At 34.6% G+C, this 21,811-nt stretch overlaps 1 protein-coding gene across 12 annotated transcripts in view; it reads right to left on the minus strand.

Moving 5' to 3' along the window:
- The window catches only part of NAALADL2 (N-acetylated alpha-linked acidic dipeptidase like 2), a 1,439,631-nt gene that overhangs the window by 604,939 nt on the left and 812,881 nt on the right, over positions 1-21,811 (minus strand). For all 12 annotated transcript variants that reach the window (XM_070072494.2, XM_070072500.2, XM_089330911.1 and 9 more), the window contains one exon: positions 6,335-6,608. In XM_070072494.2, the coding sequence (XP_069928595.2) occupies positions 6,335-6,608 (274 nt within the window). The remainder of the gene's footprint in view (positions 1-6,334; positions 6,609-21,811) is intronic.

Genomic DNA, 21,811 nt, shown 5'->3' on the forward strand with positions numbered 1-21,811 from the left:
AATGCATGATAAAATGCTCAGATTTCATGTGTTAAACTACTATGTCTGGAAATTTTATACATAAAGACTAGCAAATACTCCGTAGGACCAACTTGGCATGATTTATCATTCTGACTACAAGAATAAAACATTTCATTTCTAATTTCTTTGAACTTTCAGTTTTAATTAAAACAATATGATCAGAATATTATATTTTATTATTTGTTCAGCCTTTAAAGATATTTTTCTCCTTAGTAATTAATATTCTTTAAGGTGAACCAAATACAAGATAATATTCAGGTAATATGATGAATATGATAGAAGTTTGTATGTCCAAATATTGATATATAATTCTGCTATTTTGTTATTTCTTCCCATGTAAATGTGTTTGCTTTCTGTTAAATAACAGAAACTGCCCAAATGTATTGAGTTTTCTAAGTACCATTCACCATACATCATTTCTTCCCTATAGCAAGTCTTTAAATAAAGTGCTATTGTGCTCTTGTTCCCTTTTTACAGATGATGACATTGAGTCCTACAGGACCCAAGTGAACTACCAACATTTGGGCAGCTAATAGGAAAGATACTGCTCTTGGCTCTTGAATTCTGATTTCTGTGGAACAGAATAGGGATGGTCTAGGGCTGCACCACTTGAACATTCCGGATCTCCTGTGGTCTTGGAAGTTAAGCAGAGTCGGGACTGGTTAGTACTTGGATGGGAGAATAGGGATAAATCTTTTAACCAAAATTTATTTTATATAGGATGCATTAGTTAAAAAATAATGTTCTCCATAAAGCTGCATTATCTAGCTTGTCTTTCAAGCAAAAAATAAATAAATAAAATTGCTTTACAAAGCAAATCATCAAGCATCCATACAATGTGTAGGAATAAGGACAAATCCACTGCTCAAAAAGAACACAGAAGAACAAATCTGGCCAATGTATATTAAATATTATGTGTGACTTGTCTGCATCTGCCTAGGTCACAAAGAACAAAGGAAATAATCACACAGGAATTACATTAGAACATATGTACTTTTTCTAAAATTAACTAGACCTTGTCAACACTTACTTCCAATGTCTTTAACCTTATGATAATATTATAGTTGCTATTTACCTTTCCATAAAACTATAAAACACTGTTTGTTCCCTGAAGCTAACCTCATTCATGCTAAATTATTTACGTATCCTTTTTAATATGTATTTTGCATCTGACAGGACAACTTCCTTAGGACCCTTTTACTGACCCACCTGTCATTATGATGGGGTAAACAATGTCACCTTTCCAGTGCACGATGAATTACAAAGAAGTTGCAAAATACACCATCCATCATGCTGGCACTAAGTAGGTTTTCGAAGTAGATCTCAGATATCACAAATGCTGCTCAGACTGTTACCAGAGAGCACAAATTGGAAGCTTATACAAAACGGCCATATGATGAATGGACATGACAGCTTTTCAAAGAAAAGGGGCACTCCTCTTCTGCAAATAACCTTGTCAAAAGCAAAAGTTGTGGGGAGTTTTGCTAGCAGTCAGACCAGAATAATTTGAGAACTTGCTAATGGCTCTGCCTGATAGAAATTCATGCAAATACAAGGTACTCAAAATCAAAAAGGAAATATACCCGAATCATCATCAGAAATCACTCAAGCTTGATTCAAATTAGGGAATGTTCCAAAGAGACAGAGAAAAATCACAGTACCTTATTAATTGGACTGTGGGAATTTCAATAATATATCTATCCTAAATATGTGTGTAAAATACATGCAAATGTTCCTTGTGCATATACAATACTCACTTAGAATGACTTTGCTTTTGAAAACTAAAACACTGACATTGTTTGGGTTTTAAAAATTAGTATCAATAACTTATACTCTCTTGATATAGATATTTAAGTTAGTTTATACTCTGTGTAATTCATTTGCAGTACTAATACAATTTTAACTATAGTCACTATCAGCACCTTCATCTCATTTGCATAATTAAGTCTTAAAGCACATTCTTCAAATATAAGGTGCATGTTTTAGTCATAATTGAACTTCAGTCCCTTTAAGAATCTCTTTTGTTTATGTCTCATTTTTAAAAAATGGAACATATTTCTACATCTACATTTAACTTTATTTTCTCCTTTTGAATAGGTGCTGTTTTTTATTTAGTAAATATAAATTTTCAAAGTACAGTTAATGGATTACAATGGCTTCCCCCCCATAATTTCCCTCCCACTCACACCCCTCCCATCTCCCACTCCCTCTCCCATTCCATTCACATCAAGATTCATTTTCAATTATCTTTATATACAGAAGATCAATTCAGTATATATTAAGTAAAGATTTCATCAGTTTGCACCCACACAGAAACACAAAATGTAAAATACTGTTTCAGTACTAGTTATAGCACTACTTCACATTGGACAACACACTAAGGACAGATCCCACATGAGAAGTAAGTACACAGTGACTCCTGTTGTTGACTTAACAATTTGACACTCTTGTTTATGGCATCAGTAATCCATAGCCTTGGCAACTCATGACTAGAGCCTAAGAAGATTACTGAATAGGTGTTTTTTAAAAAGTTCTTTTGGGGCTCGCATTGTAGCACAGAGCATGCCTGCCATGCTGACAACTCAGAGTGCCAGTTTGAGTCTCAGCTGTTCTATTTCAAATCCAGCTGCCTGCTAATGCTCCTGGGAAGGCAGCCGAAGAAGGCTCAAGTACTTGGGCCTATGTCACCAATGTGGAAGACTAGGCTGGAATTGCTGGCTTCATCCTCCCACAGACCTGGCTGTTGCAGTCATCTGAGGAGTGAACCAGCAGATGGAAAATCTCTCTCTCCCTCTCTCTCTGTCACTCTTCCTTTCAAATAAATAAACATTTTTTTTTTTTAATTTGAGAGGTAGAGCTATAGACAGAGAGACAGCGAGAAAGATCTTCCATCTGCTAGTTCACCCCCCCAAAAAAGTCCACAAGCAACAGAGCCAGGCTGATCAGCAGCCCATAAGGGATGCTTGCTCTGCAGTTGGAGGCTTAGTCTACTACACCACAATACAGGCACCATGAATGAATCTTTGCAAATGGAAGTTTTAAATCATTTACAAATGATCTGAGGTTTCAAACAAGGTCTTACAGCTTTATAAAATTTGCATAATTCAATCAACCTGCAACAGACCTTGGCTTTTTAAATACGAAATGAAGGGAAATTTTAAACATTTAAAAAAAGATAAACATACAGAAAACTACTAGCAATATTCACATGGGAATGTAAAGCAACCTCACTGAGTTCCATTAAAAATGATAAAAACTAATTTTATATATAAAAAAGAGCCTTTTTTGGTGATGAACAAATGAAACTACTGGTTGATAGTTTAAGTTTTTAATTTTTAAGTTAACTGCTTCATTACAATGTCAAGGTCTTAGAACCAGAAGTGAATTGATTAGATGTGAGAGATAAGACATAAAAGTTCTTTTGAATCTTGCCTAGTCACAAATGTCTTGGCTTTCATAGCAATTGTTGGCAAAATACTTACAGAAAGACAAAATACAGAGGCCATGGTTAATAGATACAGACAAACAGACACGCACACACAAATGTGCAAGTAAATACAAATATTTCAAATATATAAGCTTCTTCATTAATGAAATGCCTTTTGTGTCTTAAAAAAAGAAAAGGCAGAAGGAAATAACCACTTGTTTGTGTTTGGGTAATAGAACTGTTTCATGCAAGAGGATCTAAAAGGTGAGCTATTGGACATGTTGAAGACATAACAGGAATGCTGATAGTATACAAATGCAAATAACTCTTCCCTGCATTTTCTAGTTCTAAATTCTTTGGGCTGAGGTGCATGGGGCTGGGGGAGGGTAGGGGTAAGTTCAGAGAACACTATTAGTACTTTTAGAGTTCAGTTTCTAGTTTCTGATCTTAGATGGTATTAAAGTATTGAGGGAATCAAAATGATGCTCAAGTAAAATTCCTGCATATTAAACAGCCTCTATAAACATTAACTGCTAAATTTGAAAAAGATACTTGGTTTAACATATGTCGGGCCTAAATATATTCCAATTTTAATCAATGCATACTTATAGGGTCCCTGTGATCTAATCATCTTGGGGCTCTGTGGAAACCGGATAGTCTCAACATGAAGTACATGGGAATTGAGGGAATTCTTGCATGGTAGACTCACATCTGTGGAACTGATTCATCTCATTCTACAGTCACACAAATGGGAATGCTGGATTATTATAAAGGGCCATACTTAGGCACACAATTTGTCATTTGATAGCTTTTCTACATCACTTCAGTTGGGAAAGATCAACATTGACCTAAGGAAACTGAAAAGCAAGCAGATGGGGTTGATTCCAAGGCCCTGCTCAGATTCCAGGGTTTGGCAGCTGTTCTCTTTTGGACATGTTTTTATTTAGGAAAGGAATAATCTGGCTGACTTGAGCAATTGAAACAAAGAGGAGACTGGAAGTGTGCAAGGCTTTTGCAGACATGGGAATCTGAGGGACCCTGGGTGGGGTAACTTATAGACGATTGATTTAAAGCCAAACTTTATGAATCAAGGGAAGAGTGCTGCCTTCTTCCATTTTTATTAATACTCAGATACAGACCTATTTTATATTGCCTAACAGAAATAGTATATATAATTCAAGTCATATTATGTGAATTCTATACTAGAACCACTGTATTTAATATTATACTAAATTTTAACTAATGATCTGTCTTCTCTCAAGGTGGTGTTAGTTATATGTAGAGTCCTGATAAAGTTGGTATGACACCACACAGAACAGCCAGTTATGTTGCATCTCCCCAAACTTACCTCATTGAATAAAGAAAAAAACATATATTATGAACAAGTACTCACCGCTATTTTACATCTAGTGTTTCTGCAAATTAACTTGAACTTATTTAAATATTCTATATATTAATCGAGGTTCACAATAAGTTAGATTCTTAAAAATGTGTGCCATTAGGCAGGTGCTGTGGCATAGCAGGTAAAGCCGTCGCCTGCAGCGCCAGCATCCCATATGGGGTGCCGGTTTGAGTCCTGGCTGTTCCACTTCTAATCCAGAGCTCTACAATGGCCTGGTAAACCAGTAGAAGATGGACCAAGTCCCTGGACTCCTGCACCCACATGGGAAACCTGGAAGAAGCTTCTGGCTGCTGGCTTCAGATCAGCCCAGTTCCAGCCATTGGGGATATTTGGGGAATGAACCAGCGGTTGGAAGACTTCTTTTTCTCTCTCTGCCTCTGCCTCTCTGTATCTCTCTGTCTTACAAATAAATAAATATCTTGAAAAAAAAAATTGTGTACCATTAACAGCAGTCAGAAAAACAGTATTATTTCATTTGCATGAAATAAGGCAACCTACAGTTTTGCAAAGAAAATTATTGAAATTATACTTTTACATAGAGACAGAAAACTTGCCTATCTGAGGGAAAATAGTGACCAATCATATGTTGTTACATCTAATTTGTACATCATCTTTACTTCTCGCTCTGTTCTGTCTGCCAAGATTTATTACTCCAAAATTATATATGTATGTATTTAAGTACATGTATATATAAATTATATAGATACTATAGCTAAAATTTATATATAATAATAGACTTATCATATTGGAACTATTATTATCCCTGGATAGAGGTAAAGAAATCTCAGCTGAAGATGGTTACGTGACAGTGGCTATTTGGAGAGCTGAGATTTAAAACTGGTCCATGTGACTCTAGGACTCTAGGATCTTTCACTTGATCATTTTGTCAAAAAGAAACAAAACAACCAAAAGCTAAAAGCAAAACAACAAACAAAAGGAAGCAAAACACAGCACCAAAAGCCAGTTAAGTTGGGAAAAGTGAAGAAATAGTCCACACCTATAGGGGGAGATTTGTTCCCCAGTCTCATATATATTTCCTGTCATGAAAGCAGAAGTGCTGCATTTAAAATCTTAAATGTATCAGTAATCACATCAGTTGTGCACTTAATTTCTTGTGTGCATATGCAGTCTCAAAACACAGTCCCCTCTATTTTTATCCTTGCTCTCCACTCAGTGTTTTAAAATTTGTTTTTTCATAACTACAGAATGAAATAGACTTGCACTGTATGGTGAGCGAAATGTGAACGACTCAGTCACACATTCAACACCTGTGAATTAAATTCTTCTAACATGTTTTCACTTTCAAAATATTACAAGGAATGGGTCAGGCAATCCAAACCTTCCCTTTCTTGGCACCTCCATACTGAGAACATTTAATGGTTATTTCTGTACGTTGCATCTTGCCAGTTAGTTCAATTTAGATGAAAGCTGTTGTTTTCTAATTCTATTTCACTGTAAATGACAGAGACAAATGGCCATATTACCTCGAGAGTTCCTTTGGCAGAGTAAGCTGCATATGAGTAGAGCAGATCTTGGCTGCCAGCTTTTCTGGCTTCCTTGTTGCAAGGCTGGCCGTTAGGATGAAAGCATTGGCCACTGCTGCTCAGAGTCACAGTGCTGGGAGAAGGGCCTGGCAGATTAAGCAGCACAGAATAATTTACTAACTGTACATCTTCTAGGCCCAAAGAAATCCAGTGAGTTTTCACTTTCTTGGAAATTTCCATGTCGTCTTCACTTTTATATAGTTGTACCAAATTTCTGGAAGAAATTTAAAAGGCACACTTAAAGAAAAGGAAAATATTGTGTGAAGAAATGACTGTTTAATACATGAACAATTATTGATACATATTGTGGGTTACTGAAGATGAATGAGACAATATCCCATTATAAGGAATTCAGTTTGGTATAGGTGTTGTGTTTTGTACAGAAATTACATTAAATCTAAATAGAATGAAATAATGTCTTAAATTAAAAACCAATAACGCACCCAGAGACTGTGGAAAAGAGTAATTAATGCCAATTAATTTTTTATTAGTTCTGATCCTTTCACCAGCATCAACATAATCCATTTAAAACTTTAGCATCACTCTGGCTGAAACAGCTCAGTATTGTCAATAATAAGATTCCACATAAAACTATATAATTAATATATAATTATTGCTATTTAAAATAATACAGACAACACTTTATAATATAATTATCATGTCAAATAAACAATAGTATGAGCACAATGATACTCAATACAAGTAAAATCAGTATATCAAAGTAAAGCAGAAACACAGATTGACAAAACATTATAAAAGTAATGTTTGAGTTGTGCTGTCTGTGGTTTATTTACTTATTCAATAATGCACAGTGCATTATCTATTTTTGCTTAAGACATCTTAGAGGGGACAGTACTGTGGTGTGTGCTTGTGACACAGGAGTCCCCTATCAGATTGCTGGTTCCAGTCCCAAATGTTCCACTTCCCATTCTTCTTATCTAGCTTCTGATAATGTGCCTCTCCCTCCCTCTTTCTCTGCAGCTCAAATAAATACATAAATATTAAAACAAAAGACACTTTAAAAGCCAGATAAAAATCTGTTTAAAAATTTTTTTGTGTAGTATCTAAACCAGATTCAAGTATGGGGACTTAATAAGAATAATTTAATCCTCATAAAATAGTTTTTTGTTTTGTTTTGTGGCTGAAATCAAAAGAAATCAAAAAGGGATCTTCTTTTTTGGACAGAAGCGAATCTTCTTTTCAGATTTTTGCTATCCAAACTATTTTGATGTTATTGAGGTTTTTCACCATATTATTTTTCTCATGAATACTTTTTTTTTCAGGATCCTGATAGTCAAGAACTCAAAAACAGAACATATCTAGAAAAGGAATAAAAACTGGACCAACAGTGTAGGAAAGCATTATGAGAGAATAAGATTAAGACAGTTGACACAGTTTGGAACCTGGCATCTGTGAAGGAAGATGCACTAATACAGTTTCCCAGTTGTTTCCTTCCATTTCAAAGCTACTCCCATTTGATTTGCTTTGTTTATTTATTTATTTATTTATTTTTGACAGAAAGAGTTAGAGAGAGAGAGAGAGATACAGAAAGAAAAGTCTTCCTTTTCCGTTGGTTCACCCCAAAATGGCCGCTACGGCTGCGCCCATCCAAAGCCAGGAGCCAGGAGTTTCCTCCTGGTCTTCCATGCAGTTGCAGGGCGCAAGCATTTGGGCCATCCTCCACTGCACTCCCGGGCCACAGCAGAGAGCTGGACTGGAAGAGGAGCAACCGGGACAGAATCCGGCTCCCCAACAGGGACTAGAACCTGGGTTCTAGAGGATTAGTCAAGTGAGCCGCAGCACTCTAATTTGATCAGTCAACAGTGCCTCAGAAATTATACGGAAGTCAGTGGGAAGAATTCCAATTTTTATTCCCAAGTCTGGTTTGTCTTCTACTCTTCTTTATCTGCTCTCCACTAGAAGAAACTCCCCCTTTCTGTACTGCTCCTACCTTTTCTGCACTATTTGGGATAAGGCAGATAAACTAAATCAAAAATTAAAATTAGCAGTCAACATTAACAGAGAAAAACAAGAAACTGTTGAATACTACTTTTGATTTTATTTGTTCTGCTGTATTGACAAACATAAATCTACCAGTGAGTGTTCACGCTGTTTAATCTGCCATTCCTTTTTTTGTCTCAGTCCCAGGGTGTTTAATGGGGTGAGCAATTCAACAACACATTGAATATTTCAAGAAGCATATATTATACTCTGCTTCACAATCTCAAAAGGCAAACCCAACAGTTCTTTTAGAGCTAAACTGAAGAATCAGTCATTTGCCCAATTCTGGAAAATTTCAAAATATTATTCAGTACTGATATAAAATTACCGCAAGAACATATACATTCTTTATTCCATTTTTAATTTCAGGGATATGTTGTTTTTGCTTTATACTTCATTTTTAATATTATGAGATGATTTGGACAGATACAGAATATATAACATACAAGTGCAAAGAGTAATGAAAGGGACAACCCAGTCATTGATATGGAACAGCTCTGATATTAAGGAAGCTCTCACAGTGCTCTTCCTCTTATTCTTCCTCACCCTCATCTGCAGGGTAATCATCACCCTGACTTGAGTTGTTTACTATTACCACACACACATGTGTACACTTCAGGGTTTATCCATTAATTTTCCATGTTTTCACCGTTATAGAATTGGTACTCTGACAACTTCATGACTTGCTTTTTCATTAAGTTTGCATGTTTGAGATTCCTACAGATCTTTTTCTGTATCCAGTTCTCCTGAGATAAATATTTTGAAGTTGCTTCCAGTTTTTTCATTGTTATAAGCAATGCTGCTCATGTTTCCTGATAAACATATGTAAAATTTATCTAGGAAGAGAATTATTGGACCCACAGGATAGCTATCTATATATATCTTCAGTAAGAAATGTCGAAGTGCTCTTCAAAGGATTTTGATGACACTCCTGTCAGCTCTTCATTCGAGTTTTATTCCTTTATTAATCAACACTTTGTTTTATATTTTATTTTATACTTTGCCAATATGGTGGTTGTGAAATTCTATTTCATGTTTTTTATAATTCAAAAGTATATTCATGGCACTGGTGCTGTGGCACAGTGGGTTAAAGCTCCGGCCTGCAGTGCTGGCATCCCGTATCAACACCCATTCAAGTTCTGGCTGCTCCACTTCCAATCAAGCTCCCTGCTAATGAACCTGGGAAAGCAACAGAGGATGGCCCAAGTCCTTGAGCCCCTGCACCCATCGTGGGAGACCTGGAAGAAGCTCCTGGCTCCTGTCTTTGGATCAACTCAGCTCTAGCTGTTGCGGCCATTTGGGGAGTGAACCAGCAGACAGAAGACCTCTCTCTCGGTCTCTACCTCTCTCTGTAACTCAGTCTTCCAAATAAATAAAATACATCTTTAAAAAAAATGCAATCGCTGGAGTACAGGCTTTGTTAAATAGTGTTTTCGAAGCTTTGAGTATTACCAGCATTATTTATGAGGCCCCACTGTCAGTGTATTTAATTTTTGCATTCCAATGAGGGTAAAATTGTAGCCTATTGTGGTTTTAATTTGCGTTTCTGTGATTACTGATGAAGATTTTTTCATGTATTATTTAACAATCCATGTTCCTTATTTCTGAAATAACTATTTTTGTCTTTTGCCTATATTTATGGAAGTTTTTTTTTTATGTTCTGGATAATCCTCTTAAGGTCATCTGCATGAAAAATTTTCAACAGGGTTTTGACTTTTCATTTTCAATGTGCTGTCTTACAATGAATAAACATCAGTATTTTTAAGCTAAATAACTTTTAATAGAATATAAATGTTTTTATACTTTCTGACATGCCTAAGAAATTTTTTTGAAATATGAGGTCTAAAAATATTTCTTCTTTTTTTCCTCAAAGTTTTAGAGACCTGCTTTTCACATTTCAGTGTCTACTTAGAGAGAGGGAGGCTGAGAACAGTAAGATGCAGGAATCCAATTTTAGTTTTGCATATATGAATTATATGAATTACTATCTGAGAACTTCTTATCAAATAATCCTCCACCTGAGGCTCCAGCATTCCATAAGGGTGCCGGGTCTAGTCCTGGTTGCTCCTCTTCCTGTCTACCCACATGGTAGACCAGGAAGAGGCTCCTGGCTCTTGGCTTCGGATCTGCACAGCTCCGGCCATTGCAGCCATTTGGGGGAGTGAATCAATGGAAGGAAGACCTTTCTTTCTGTCTCTTTCTCGCTGTCTGTAACTCTACCTGTCAAATAAATAAATAAAAAATCTTAAAGAAAAAACAACAAATAGTCCCCACTAATATGTCATGATTAGTCTGTCATGTATGAGTTTTCATATGTGTCTGGATCTGAGCTACCAATCAATTCCATTAGACTTTATGATCTTTCTCATTAATAATTTGCTGTTTTCATTACTAACACTTTTGCATCTTACTATCCAAAGTGAATATTAAGAATACCTTAACTATCTTTACTTTCTCTTTAACATTTATGTCGGAATGAGTTTAATTTCTACACAAACCTCGTGATTGGAAACATATTGGGATTAAAGATCAATTTGAGAAGAAAGACCATCTTTTTAAATATTTTATTTCAGAATAATTTTTTCTTAAAGATTGATGTTATTTTTAGTTGAGAGGCAGAAGCAGAGAAAGAGGTCTTTCATCTGCTGGTTCAGGCCCCAAATGCTGCAACATCCAGAGCTGAGCTGATCCAAAGCCAGGAGCCAGGAGCTTTTTCCAGGTCTCCCATGCAGGTGCAGGAGACAAGGATGTGAGCCATTTTCTACTGCTTTCTTAAGCCATAAGCAGAGAACTGGACTGGAAGTGGAGCACCCATATGGGATGCCAGCACTGCAGGCAGTGGCTTTACCTGCTTTGCCACAGCACAGGCCCCTATTTCAGGACAGTTTTACATTAACTAAGCAAAAATAATGAGGTGATGATGCAAAGCATTCTTCATTCCACTTCCGGTGTTAATATTTCATATTAGTATATTTGTCACAATTAATGCACCAAACACATCCAGCTTCTCTTTACTACTATTGTTGTGGCCATTAAAATCTTAAACTTAAGGTGATCATAATAAAAGATGGAGTGTTCAGGGCCTGTGCTGTGACATAAAAGGTTAAGCCGTCACCTACAGTGTCTGCATCCCATATGGGCACTGGTTGGAGTCCCAGCTTCTCCACTACTGATCCAGCACCTTGCTGATATGCCTGGAAATCAGCAGAAGACAGCCCAAGTACATGAGCCCCTGCAACTGCATGAGAGACCCAGAGGAGGCTCCTGGTTCCTGGCTTTGGCCTGGTGTTGTCCAGGCCGTTGCAGCCATTTGGGGATGCACTCCCTTCTCTTCTTCTCTCTCTGTATCTCCACCTTTCAAATAAATAAAATACATCTTTAAAAATAAGTAAATAACAGGTGGGAGTTTCATTAGGAGATGATTAAATCACTAGGGCGTTGGCTGGTGCTGCAGCTCATAGGCTAATCCTCCGCCTGCGGCACCGGCACACCGGGTTCTAGTCCCGGTTGGGGCGCCAGATTCTGTCCCGGTTGCCCCTCTTCCAGGCCAGCTCTCTGCTGTGGCCCGGGAGTGCAGTGGAGGATGGCCCAAGTCCTGGGGCCCTGCACCTCATGGGAGACCAGGATAAGTACCTGGCTCTTGCCATGGGATCAGCGTGGTGCGCTGGCCACAGCACGCCAGCCGCGGCGGCCATTGGAGAGTGAACCAATGGCAAAGGAAGACCTTTCTCTCTGTCTCTCTTCTCTCACTGTCCACTCTGCCTGTCAAAAAAAAAAAAAAAATTCACTAGGGTGTGGCCCTCATGAATGAAATCAGTGCCCTTCTGAAAGAGACCAGAGGCAGATTTTTGCTCTTTCCACCATGTGATGAGATATGAAGAAGGCAGTCTGTAGGAAGGGAGTCCTCATGGATACCACAGTCCCCTTGACTTTGAACTTCCCAGTCTCCAGAACTGTGAGAAATACATTTTATAAGTTGATTAATCTAAGATACTTTGTTATATTGGCCTGAACAAAGTGATTATAAAAATTTATATTTTTATATAAATAAAATATTTTATATAAAAATAAAATAACCACAGCGGGTTAATGCCCTGGTCTGCAGCACCTGCATCCCATGTGGGCGCCGGTTAGAGACCCAGTTGCTCTGCTTCCGATCCAGCTCTCTGCTGTGGCCTGGGAAAGCAGTAGAAGATGGCCCTGCACCCGCATAAGAGGCCCAGAGGAAGCTCCTGGCTCCTGGCTTCGGATCAGTGCAGTTCCAGCCATTTCAGCCAATTGGGGAGTGAACCATCGATGGAAGACCTCTCTCTCTCTCTCTCTCTCTGCTTCTCCTCTCTTTGTGTAACTCTTAAATAAATAAATCTTTTAAAAAATTTTATCTATAAAGTTTTGTGCTAAACTATTTTACCACTTATAATAATTTTGACCCTTTTTATGTAAAATTTTTATCATAATCAAACAATTAAAGTTTTATTACTTCCTTTCTTATAATTTGTGGATTTTTTTTTTAATATAGGCCATTTTCTCCAGAAAATACTTAATGAAAAACCTATTAAGGTCTGATATTTTATTGTGAATATCAAGTTGAAGAAGTCCTTGTTGTCAATGTGTATGTGATGAATGGGTATGGAAATTTATCAGAAATTTTGAAACATTTATTAAGAAGACCATAATGTAATCATAATTGATTACATTAGTAGATTTTTAGTGTTATAGCGAACTTGTATTCTTGAAACAAACTCTTCTTAATAGCATGAATTCTAATTTGGAGTTATTCTGTGATTTAATCTGATAACATTTTATTTACACTCACAAAACTATTTTTAAAAGCAAAGTCAGTATGTAGTGCTCCTTTCAGGTTTCATTACTGTCTGATTTTAATGTGATATTACACAAGCCTCATAAAATGAGAGTTACTTTATGATGTATTCCCTGGAAAAGGTTAAATATGATTAGATATTTTTAAGGAGAAATTCCTTTCAAATTAAAACTCATCCATAACTGATACTGTTATTATAAAATGTTTATAAAATCATTTTTAAAACCCTTTAAATTAGGCAAAAATATACGATATGATATAAATTCATAAGAAATCTCAGTGTACTATAAGCCAATTGAGTCTGAAAAAAAAAATTATGCTACATGGGGCCAGCGCTGTGTATGGTGGGTAAAGCCATCGCCTGCAGTGCCAGTATCCCATATGGATATGCTGGTTCGAGTCCCGGCTGCTGCACTTCCTATCCTGCTCTCTTCTATGGCCTGGAAAGCACTGGAAGATGGCCCAAGTCATTAGGTCCCTGCACTCGTATGGGACACCCAGAAGAAACTCCAGGCTCCTGGCTTCAAATGGACCTGGCTCTGGCCCTTGCAGTCATTTGCGGGGTGAACCAGCAGATGGAAGATCTGTCTTTCTCTCTCTGCTTCTGCTTCTCAAATAAATAAATAAATCTTTTAAAAAATTATGCTACACGATACAAAATTAGAACTGCTGATTTATAAATAATCTAAATCTAAAATATGTAGATAAGAAACATTCCATTTTTGCTTTTTTTCCCTTTTCAAAATTTCAGGTGTAGTATTTATTTGCTTGCATGGAGGACTTATATTTTTAAAATATGTATCAAGGTTAATCAAGAGATAATTTAATTTTCTGATAACATACATTCTAGTATAAACAACACATTTTTAGAAATCATTTCACTATAGAAACCTAATTTGAATGATAGTTATCTTTGTTTTTTTTTTTTTTTTTTGGTTTTTTGGTTCTTTTTACAATGTTTATCTTCGGATGGTGAGATTGTTCATTATTTTATTTTCATCCTTTCACTTATTATAAAGTTTCTAATAATAACTATTAAAAACATTTTTAAAGCCTCCATGATTTTGAGTTTGTTACTAAAGTCTAATCAAGCATATCCTGCTACACAGAGCAAGTCCTCCCTTTATAAACACTTACAATACTGGTACACATAGGACATTTTCAAGGCAATTCATAAAGTCATAGATCCTGTAGATTTCACCCTATTCAACATTTCTAGGTTTGATTCTCTAAGAATTTAAATCTGTAATAGTTAAATAAAATATTATTTAACAGTTGTATAGATAAAAATGGTGTACATAATGGAATAGTATACAGCAAAGGATTGAGTGAACTATAGCCATACGCAACATGTATAAATATTGGGACTATATTGTTGAATGAAAGAAGCTGACACAATATAGCACATGTACTGTATGAGTCTATTTATGAAGAGTTCAAAATATGTGTTACTGAACCATTCTGGATAGTTAGGGCAGTGAGGAAGTCATAGTGCAGTGAGGAAGTCAGGAGATTAGTTACTTTCCAAAGGGGAAGTGTGCAGTGATGGGGAAAGGCACAGGGAACATCTGGGTGCTAACACGATCCATTTGTTGACCTGGGTAGGAGCTACAGAGGTGCATTCACTTGTTAAAAGAATTCATTGAGCTTCATTTCTGTTTTGTATACTTTGCTGTTTGTGTGATATACTTCAATATAGAAAGTTGAACAAGTTTACAGAGTCGTACTTATTTGGCATCTACTTTTTGCTCATGTATAGCATCCAGTCTTCCTACTGTTTCCTCAGGAAAATAGGATCTGTTAGTTACTCATTCACGATTTCTAAGAATTCAGTCAGCAGACTTCCATTAGTTGTTTTGTCTCTATTGTAATAAAATTTCCAAGTTGTTTAAATTAAAAAATGAACTGATGATTAAATATCTTTAGCTTTCTAAGATTATTTTTATTTTTAAACTTTCAATCATAGCTCTTTTATCACTCTCCATGACATCCAAAAGGCCTCAAATTTCTAGGTTTCTAATTTTATCACTTGCCTCAGTACTCCTTCCTACATTTTATTCACTTTGATGATTTCTCTTACTATTCTGTCAGCTCAGGATAATACTCTTTTAAAATAGGTTTATGGTAATATATACACACCTCTGCATTTCACAGAAAATCTATTTCAAAACACTGGCCAAACCAGAAATGCACTTACCCACCATGTAAGAGGTGATTTCCTTACCACGTCCTTAATTAATAATGTCTAATATTCCAAACGGTTAATAACTTAATAAATACCTATTCAAAATCATTCTTTCTGAGATTACTATTTACATTGTTGCCTTTTAAATTTGTGTTTGAGATTTAGCAATTTTTCTGCTTATTCTTATAAAGTTTTAATAAACTGATTTAACGAGGTCACTATGAGTTCCATAAATTATTTTAAATAAATCAGTGGTCATCTAGACAACATCTTATCAATACAAATGATTTGTCCAAAGGATTCTATTTATTAATAATTTCAAATCACAATGTGATTTCTTAATAATTTTTATAGTTTTCTTGATAATTTTTATAGTTTTTCTGACATTCTCCCCACCATCACCATAAATGTCCCAAGAATTATTATGCACAGTTCTAATTGGGAAGTTTATTATATTAAATAGGAAATTATAGTAAAGAGTTAATTGTAATGTAATCTAAATTTATTCATTTTAGATAAAGCTGCAGACATAGGAGTGTGTCACCAAAAATCACATGGTATTTATTTGACTGAAAGCTTTACTCTGTTTTAATTTTTAAAATAAGGGCTTCTATGGGCCAGTCGTTTTGGCAGGCAGCATAATGAACTGTCATGCTTGAGACTTGAATTTGGAAGTAACTTTGGCATTCGTGTTCCATTGGCCAACAGAGACTGAAAATGGGAGGATTTTGGCTTTGGCAGACAAAATTCTGTTTATATCAATGTTCAACACCTGCTACTGGATAAGCCGCAGAGCAACACCAATGTCAGAATTGGAGGAAGCGATGCATGTAGTATTCCTAGTAGTAGGGTGAGTGCCAAGAGTATACTGTAAATGAATGAGGAAAGAAAACATCTAAAGAAAAACACTAGCATTATACAGAGGGGAAAAATGCAGTTAGTAATGCCCGCTGAGATTTTCTTTTGTGTATATACAATAATACAGGCATGTACTATAATAGTCGATATTTCATTTATATGAAAAAGTTCAAAAGTTGTTAAATGTCTTGGCATCCAATGTGGTAACATTCTGTGAATCAGGCACTATATGTGTTTGATGAATTTTAAGACAATAGCATGAAATGACATTTTATCTGTTAATTTTACTTAGATATCCAGACTAAAAGATATGGTATAAATGTAATCCACAAAAAACAAGAAATCCAATGGTTAAGAGGGAAAGGAAACACCCAAGATCTTCCTTTGCCAATGAGTCGCTAATATCTTGTCAGAAGAAACCATCAATCATTATTCAGATACCTCTTAAATTCTAAGATATCATACTGACATACTAAATCATATATTTTACTCTATGGAATAATAACATTGTGCTTAATCATCACATAAAAACTCTCATACAAGTACTATTGCTAGCATTTTAAAGGTAAGTAAAGATCAGATCATGTAATCAAGATATAAATACCTTAGATAAAGTAAATCAGATTTCTACTATACTACATTGTATCTCAGACTTTTACTACCCAACTCTACTCATTAGAAGGATCAGATAGTTTCCCAATCTTAGGTGCAATCAGAATGTTTATTATTAGAAAGCACGGTAAATTGGTAAAATGATTAAAAGTTAGGTGGTATGAGGTTGGTAGAAAAAGACCTTTATGTTCATGAGAGAATTAAATTAGGGAAAACTAATGTAAATATTTCAAGAATATGAAATTTCAGAGTTAGGAAACCATGTGGAAAAGAAAGAAGAAAACTTATTCTTTATATAAGCCAGTTTTAAAAATTTAGTACAGAAATAGACTATCTGCAAGAGATCTTAATAAACCCTCAGCTTGTGATCAAGAGGAATGTGGTACACAGCTGTTCACTTTACAAGTGATAGAAGGCATGCTGATGGGCTCAATGCCTGCCAGCAAAGTCCCAGGAATGAAGTTGATATTTAATAAATACTTGTTTAATTAATTTGGTATTTATATCATATTTATGTTACATAAGATTGTAAAATGAACTTAACATTCAGAGCACACAGAAATAAAATGAACTGTCAACACATTTATTACTACCTGTTCCAGAAAAAAAAATTCTTACAGTTATTATAACTCTGCATCTTTCACCCTTGCCTGTATTTATACAGGAGATAATTTCATCTCTGGTTAAAATGGAGTGTATTTTGCAATACAATAAAATACAGTAGAGTATCACATGATAAATCATTTAAATGTAGATTTTAGAAAGAAGAAACATGACTGTAAAATGAAGGTTATCCAAGGCAGAGAAACTAAAAAGAATGTACAGAATATAGCAGTGCTAAACAGAATTATTACAGTTACTGTTAATAGATGTGGCTTCTGAGATTCTCCTTCTGTCTCAAATGTTATCAAAGGTCATTTTTAAGGCTGAATTGCTTTAATTTTTAAAATAAATCTCAAAGCAGACTCGCAAACAGACAAATTAATCCAATCAGTAAAACACTGCAAAAGTCTTCCATTTCATCTGCCTGGTCCTCCAATGCAATGATTTAAACTAGTAAGTGCTGAAACTTACAGAGATTTGTGACTAAATCAGTCACTCTTCCACTGTTCTTTCAAGTAACTGAAATATTATTGAATAAATAGCAGGGAGAAACATTCTACTTTAATAATATCATAACAGAAATCACTGATTGCCATAACATGTCATAAGCATATTTATGGAGAATAGAAAAAAGACCACACTGTCCTAATTCCCTTTCCTTGTTATTAACACAAAATTATTGATGTGTATTTACTAATCTTAAAAGCCCAAACATTCCTAAGGCAGGTAGTTGATCTTATACTTTTTAACACATTTAGAAACTCCAACTATAGTGACTTGTACTTAGTGAATTATAACTGTACCCAGTAAATTTTTTAAATAAATACACATTTAAAAATATGTTGAAAATATAATTTTAACATTACATATATTTATTTTACTTTCCTACACAGCAAATGATATCTTGAGTGGCACTACCAGATCAATTAACACAGAAAAGATGATTTTTACATAAAGGGGGATTCATATTAAAACAACTTTATATGTTATCTTTCTGTAACACTGTAAATAGGAAAAGGCTATGTCAACACAATGATAAGAGCAGTATTTAAAATTTGTAGGAATTTAAATATTACTTGTCACTTGTTAACCACGGATATCTGTCTTTATTTTCCAAGTGTGTAGAATCCAGCAGTGATGCCTTCATTTCAACACCCCCAATCAAATCTTTTTTTTTAAATTATCACACGATATTTTCATAAACTATGAAACAACCAATAGTTAAGGCCATCCAAATTTATGAGATGCACTGAAGTCAGACTATGGAGATAGCAGACTACTGGAAATAATGATGGTATGGAAGCAAAAATGAAAAACATAAGCGCTAAAACAATAGAAATGAAGAGTTTTGACACAAAAAGTATCTTGCACATTTCAGTATTTGAAGAAGCTGTCATTTAAGTAATTTACCTCTACTGCATACACAATGAAACAAGAAAGAGGCTTTTTGTTAGACAAGAAATGAGCAGCACTGATGTTGGCAAATTTCTGATATATACTATCCCTAATGAGCCACAACCTAGTCTACTGAATGTAATAAATAATTCACAATACTTTGAGAGCTGACTGTCAACACAGTTTGGCAAGAAATAGTGGGCATGTAGAGATGGGAGCTTTGGAAGAAGTAGAGAATGGAAAGAATTTGGAGTCTGGGTTTGGCAAAAGAGAACTGAAATTATTGTTCCTGCATACAAACTGGACGACCTTGTGCACATTATTATCTTTTGATTTTCAGAGTTACCACTGTTGACAGAGCATGCTGACAGCATCAAGTGTGGAGGGTGGATAAATAGGCAAAGTTTCAAGGAATGTTCAGTTTTTTTTTTGTTTTGTTTTGTTTTTGTTTTTTGGTGTTTTTTTTTTTTTTTTTTTTTTTTTTTTTTTTTTTTTTTTTTTTTGTAAAAATGGAGGTGAGAAACCTTTCTTGTGTCTAGCTCAATAATGTATTTAAGGGTACATGAGCCTGAGTTCACATTATCTATGTGTCAGTGACACTACTGTAGCCAATAAAATCACGAACAGAAATGTACCATGTTCCCCCAGAGAGGCAGAAACTGAGCTCTTAGGACTCTCATCATTCCAACAAGCATGTATCCATGGTCTGCTAAGTCAAGGGAATGCAAAAGTTGACATCTGGCAGAACCTGGCAAAATAATCTTAACTTTTTGGTAGCTGATCAACTTTTACCTTTTCCTTGATTTTTGTACTAGATACTTATTTTCAACTCACATTTATTCATTTTGAGCATTTATCACTGAATATCGACTATATAGCAGTCACTGTATAGCTATAGAGTTTAAGAGATTAAACAAAACAGATGAATATTTCAGAGTGCTTGCCAAATAGGATAGGGTTACATACCAAAAAGTGAAGGTACAAAAATTACAAAATGACAATCATGGTTGAAAATTATGACACACTGTGTGTGTAACTGATATAACAAGCTGAGAAAAAAATAAGGAAAAAGATGACTTGAATAACATAACTTTAAAAATTGACCAATTTGACTTATTTAGAAAAATATACCCACTAATTTTATAAGCGCTCAAAGAATGTTTACAAAATTGGTCTATATGCTATGCCATAAAGCAAATCTCAATAAACTTCAAAAGTCTAAAATCAATGACTACCTTCTGTGAGCACAGTGGAATTAGGCTAAATACCAATTATAAAAGAGGTAAGTACGAAATTCCAGTGTTTTGGAAATTAAGAATTCCTTTATAAATAATCAATAAACCAAGAATGACATTAAAATAGAATTAGAAAATATTTTAAAATGAAAATAATAAAAATATGATATACCAGTACTTGTAGCAATCACCTACAAGATTTAAAGAAAAAATGCATTATTTTAAGTAAATATATAAAAACAAATGCAGAAACATTCAATGATCTAGCATCAATTAGAAAAATTACTGTCACATGAACTAAAATGAAACCTAAAATAAGGAAGTAAAAATAAAATCAAACATGAATGATACAAAAATATAGAGAAGAAAAACTCAACAGAGGCCAAAGTTGGCTATGTTTTTGTTTGCTATCTGGAAGGAAACTATACAAGAAAAGAAAAAGAAGGAGGTAGAAGGCACAAATTATCAATCCTAAGATAAAGTGAAGCATCATTATATGTAGACATAACAGACATTTAATATATATAAAAGTAGATTTTGACAACTATGTCAGTATATATAAAATGTATGTAAAGTAGAAAAAGGTCATTACAAATTCAAGTTACTAAAATTGTCACCAATGAGAAAGAATATCAAAATTTAAAGTGTCTATTTTAAAATATAACTTAGTACATTATAATATTCCCACTGAAAAACACTTCAGTTCCAAGAGGTTTCAAGGATTATTTTTGTTACATGTTTAAAAAAGAAATACTAGACCAAAGCTGAGGACAGATAAAATGGAATCACTTAAAATTTTTATGAGGCCAACAGAATTTGACACTAAAATATATCAAAGATATTATAAGAAAGAAGTACACTTAGCTCTCACTTATGAACATAGTTATAAAACTTAAAAATAAAACACGAGTAAATAGCACCTATAGAAAAAGATGAGTGCATCATCACCAAGTGGTGTTTATTCTAGTAATGCAACAATGTTGGTTTAGCATTCAAAAATCAATGTAATATACCACTTTGAGAGAGTGAGAGGGAGAGAGAATTTCCATAAATGTAGGAAAATAATTAAAATTCAATAATTTTTAGGGTAAAAACTCTTCAAAACAAAATATTAGAAGTTCCCTAATCTCATAAATGTTCTTATTTAAAAATCTGTAGCAAATAGCATACCTAATTGTGAATCATTTTTCCCTTGAAAGAAAGAATTAGAGGAGGATGATTATTATTTTCAGTTTTATTTTACCTTTACTAGAGGAGGCAAGAGAAAAATGAGTGCTGGAATTGAATGAAAAATAAAATTATCTGTAATGACATAATTGTATATAAAGAAAGTCTAAAATAATGCTTAAACTAGAATTAAGAAGTGACTATGGACATTTGATAGAAGTCAAATGTATTAATATAAATCTTTTTGCTACTAGCAATAGTTAGAAAATTAAAATTTTAAGAAACTACGTTATTTACAACAGCATCAAAACATCAAATGTATCTATTGAGACATTTAAAATTGCTGCAAAGTAAAAAAAATATTGAGAGACATTAAAGAAAATCGGAATAATAGGAAGATACACAAGGCTTATGCACTGGAATGTTCAATATTGTAGAGACACAATTTTTGCCCAGATTGATATACACTGAGTGTCAATAAGAAAGAAGAACAAAGGAGCAGAATATTGAGTCCAGAAGTGACTGAAACATGTAATTGC

Source organism: Oryctolagus cuniculus, chromosome 4, assembly GCF_051225735.1.
Source record: "Oryctolagus cuniculus isolate XC-2025 breed Fujian yellow rabbit chromosome 4, ASM5122573v1, whole genome shotgun sequence".
Taxonomy (NCBI): domain Eukaryota; kingdom Metazoa; phylum Chordata; class Mammalia; order Lagomorpha; family Leporidae; genus Oryctolagus; species Oryctolagus cuniculus.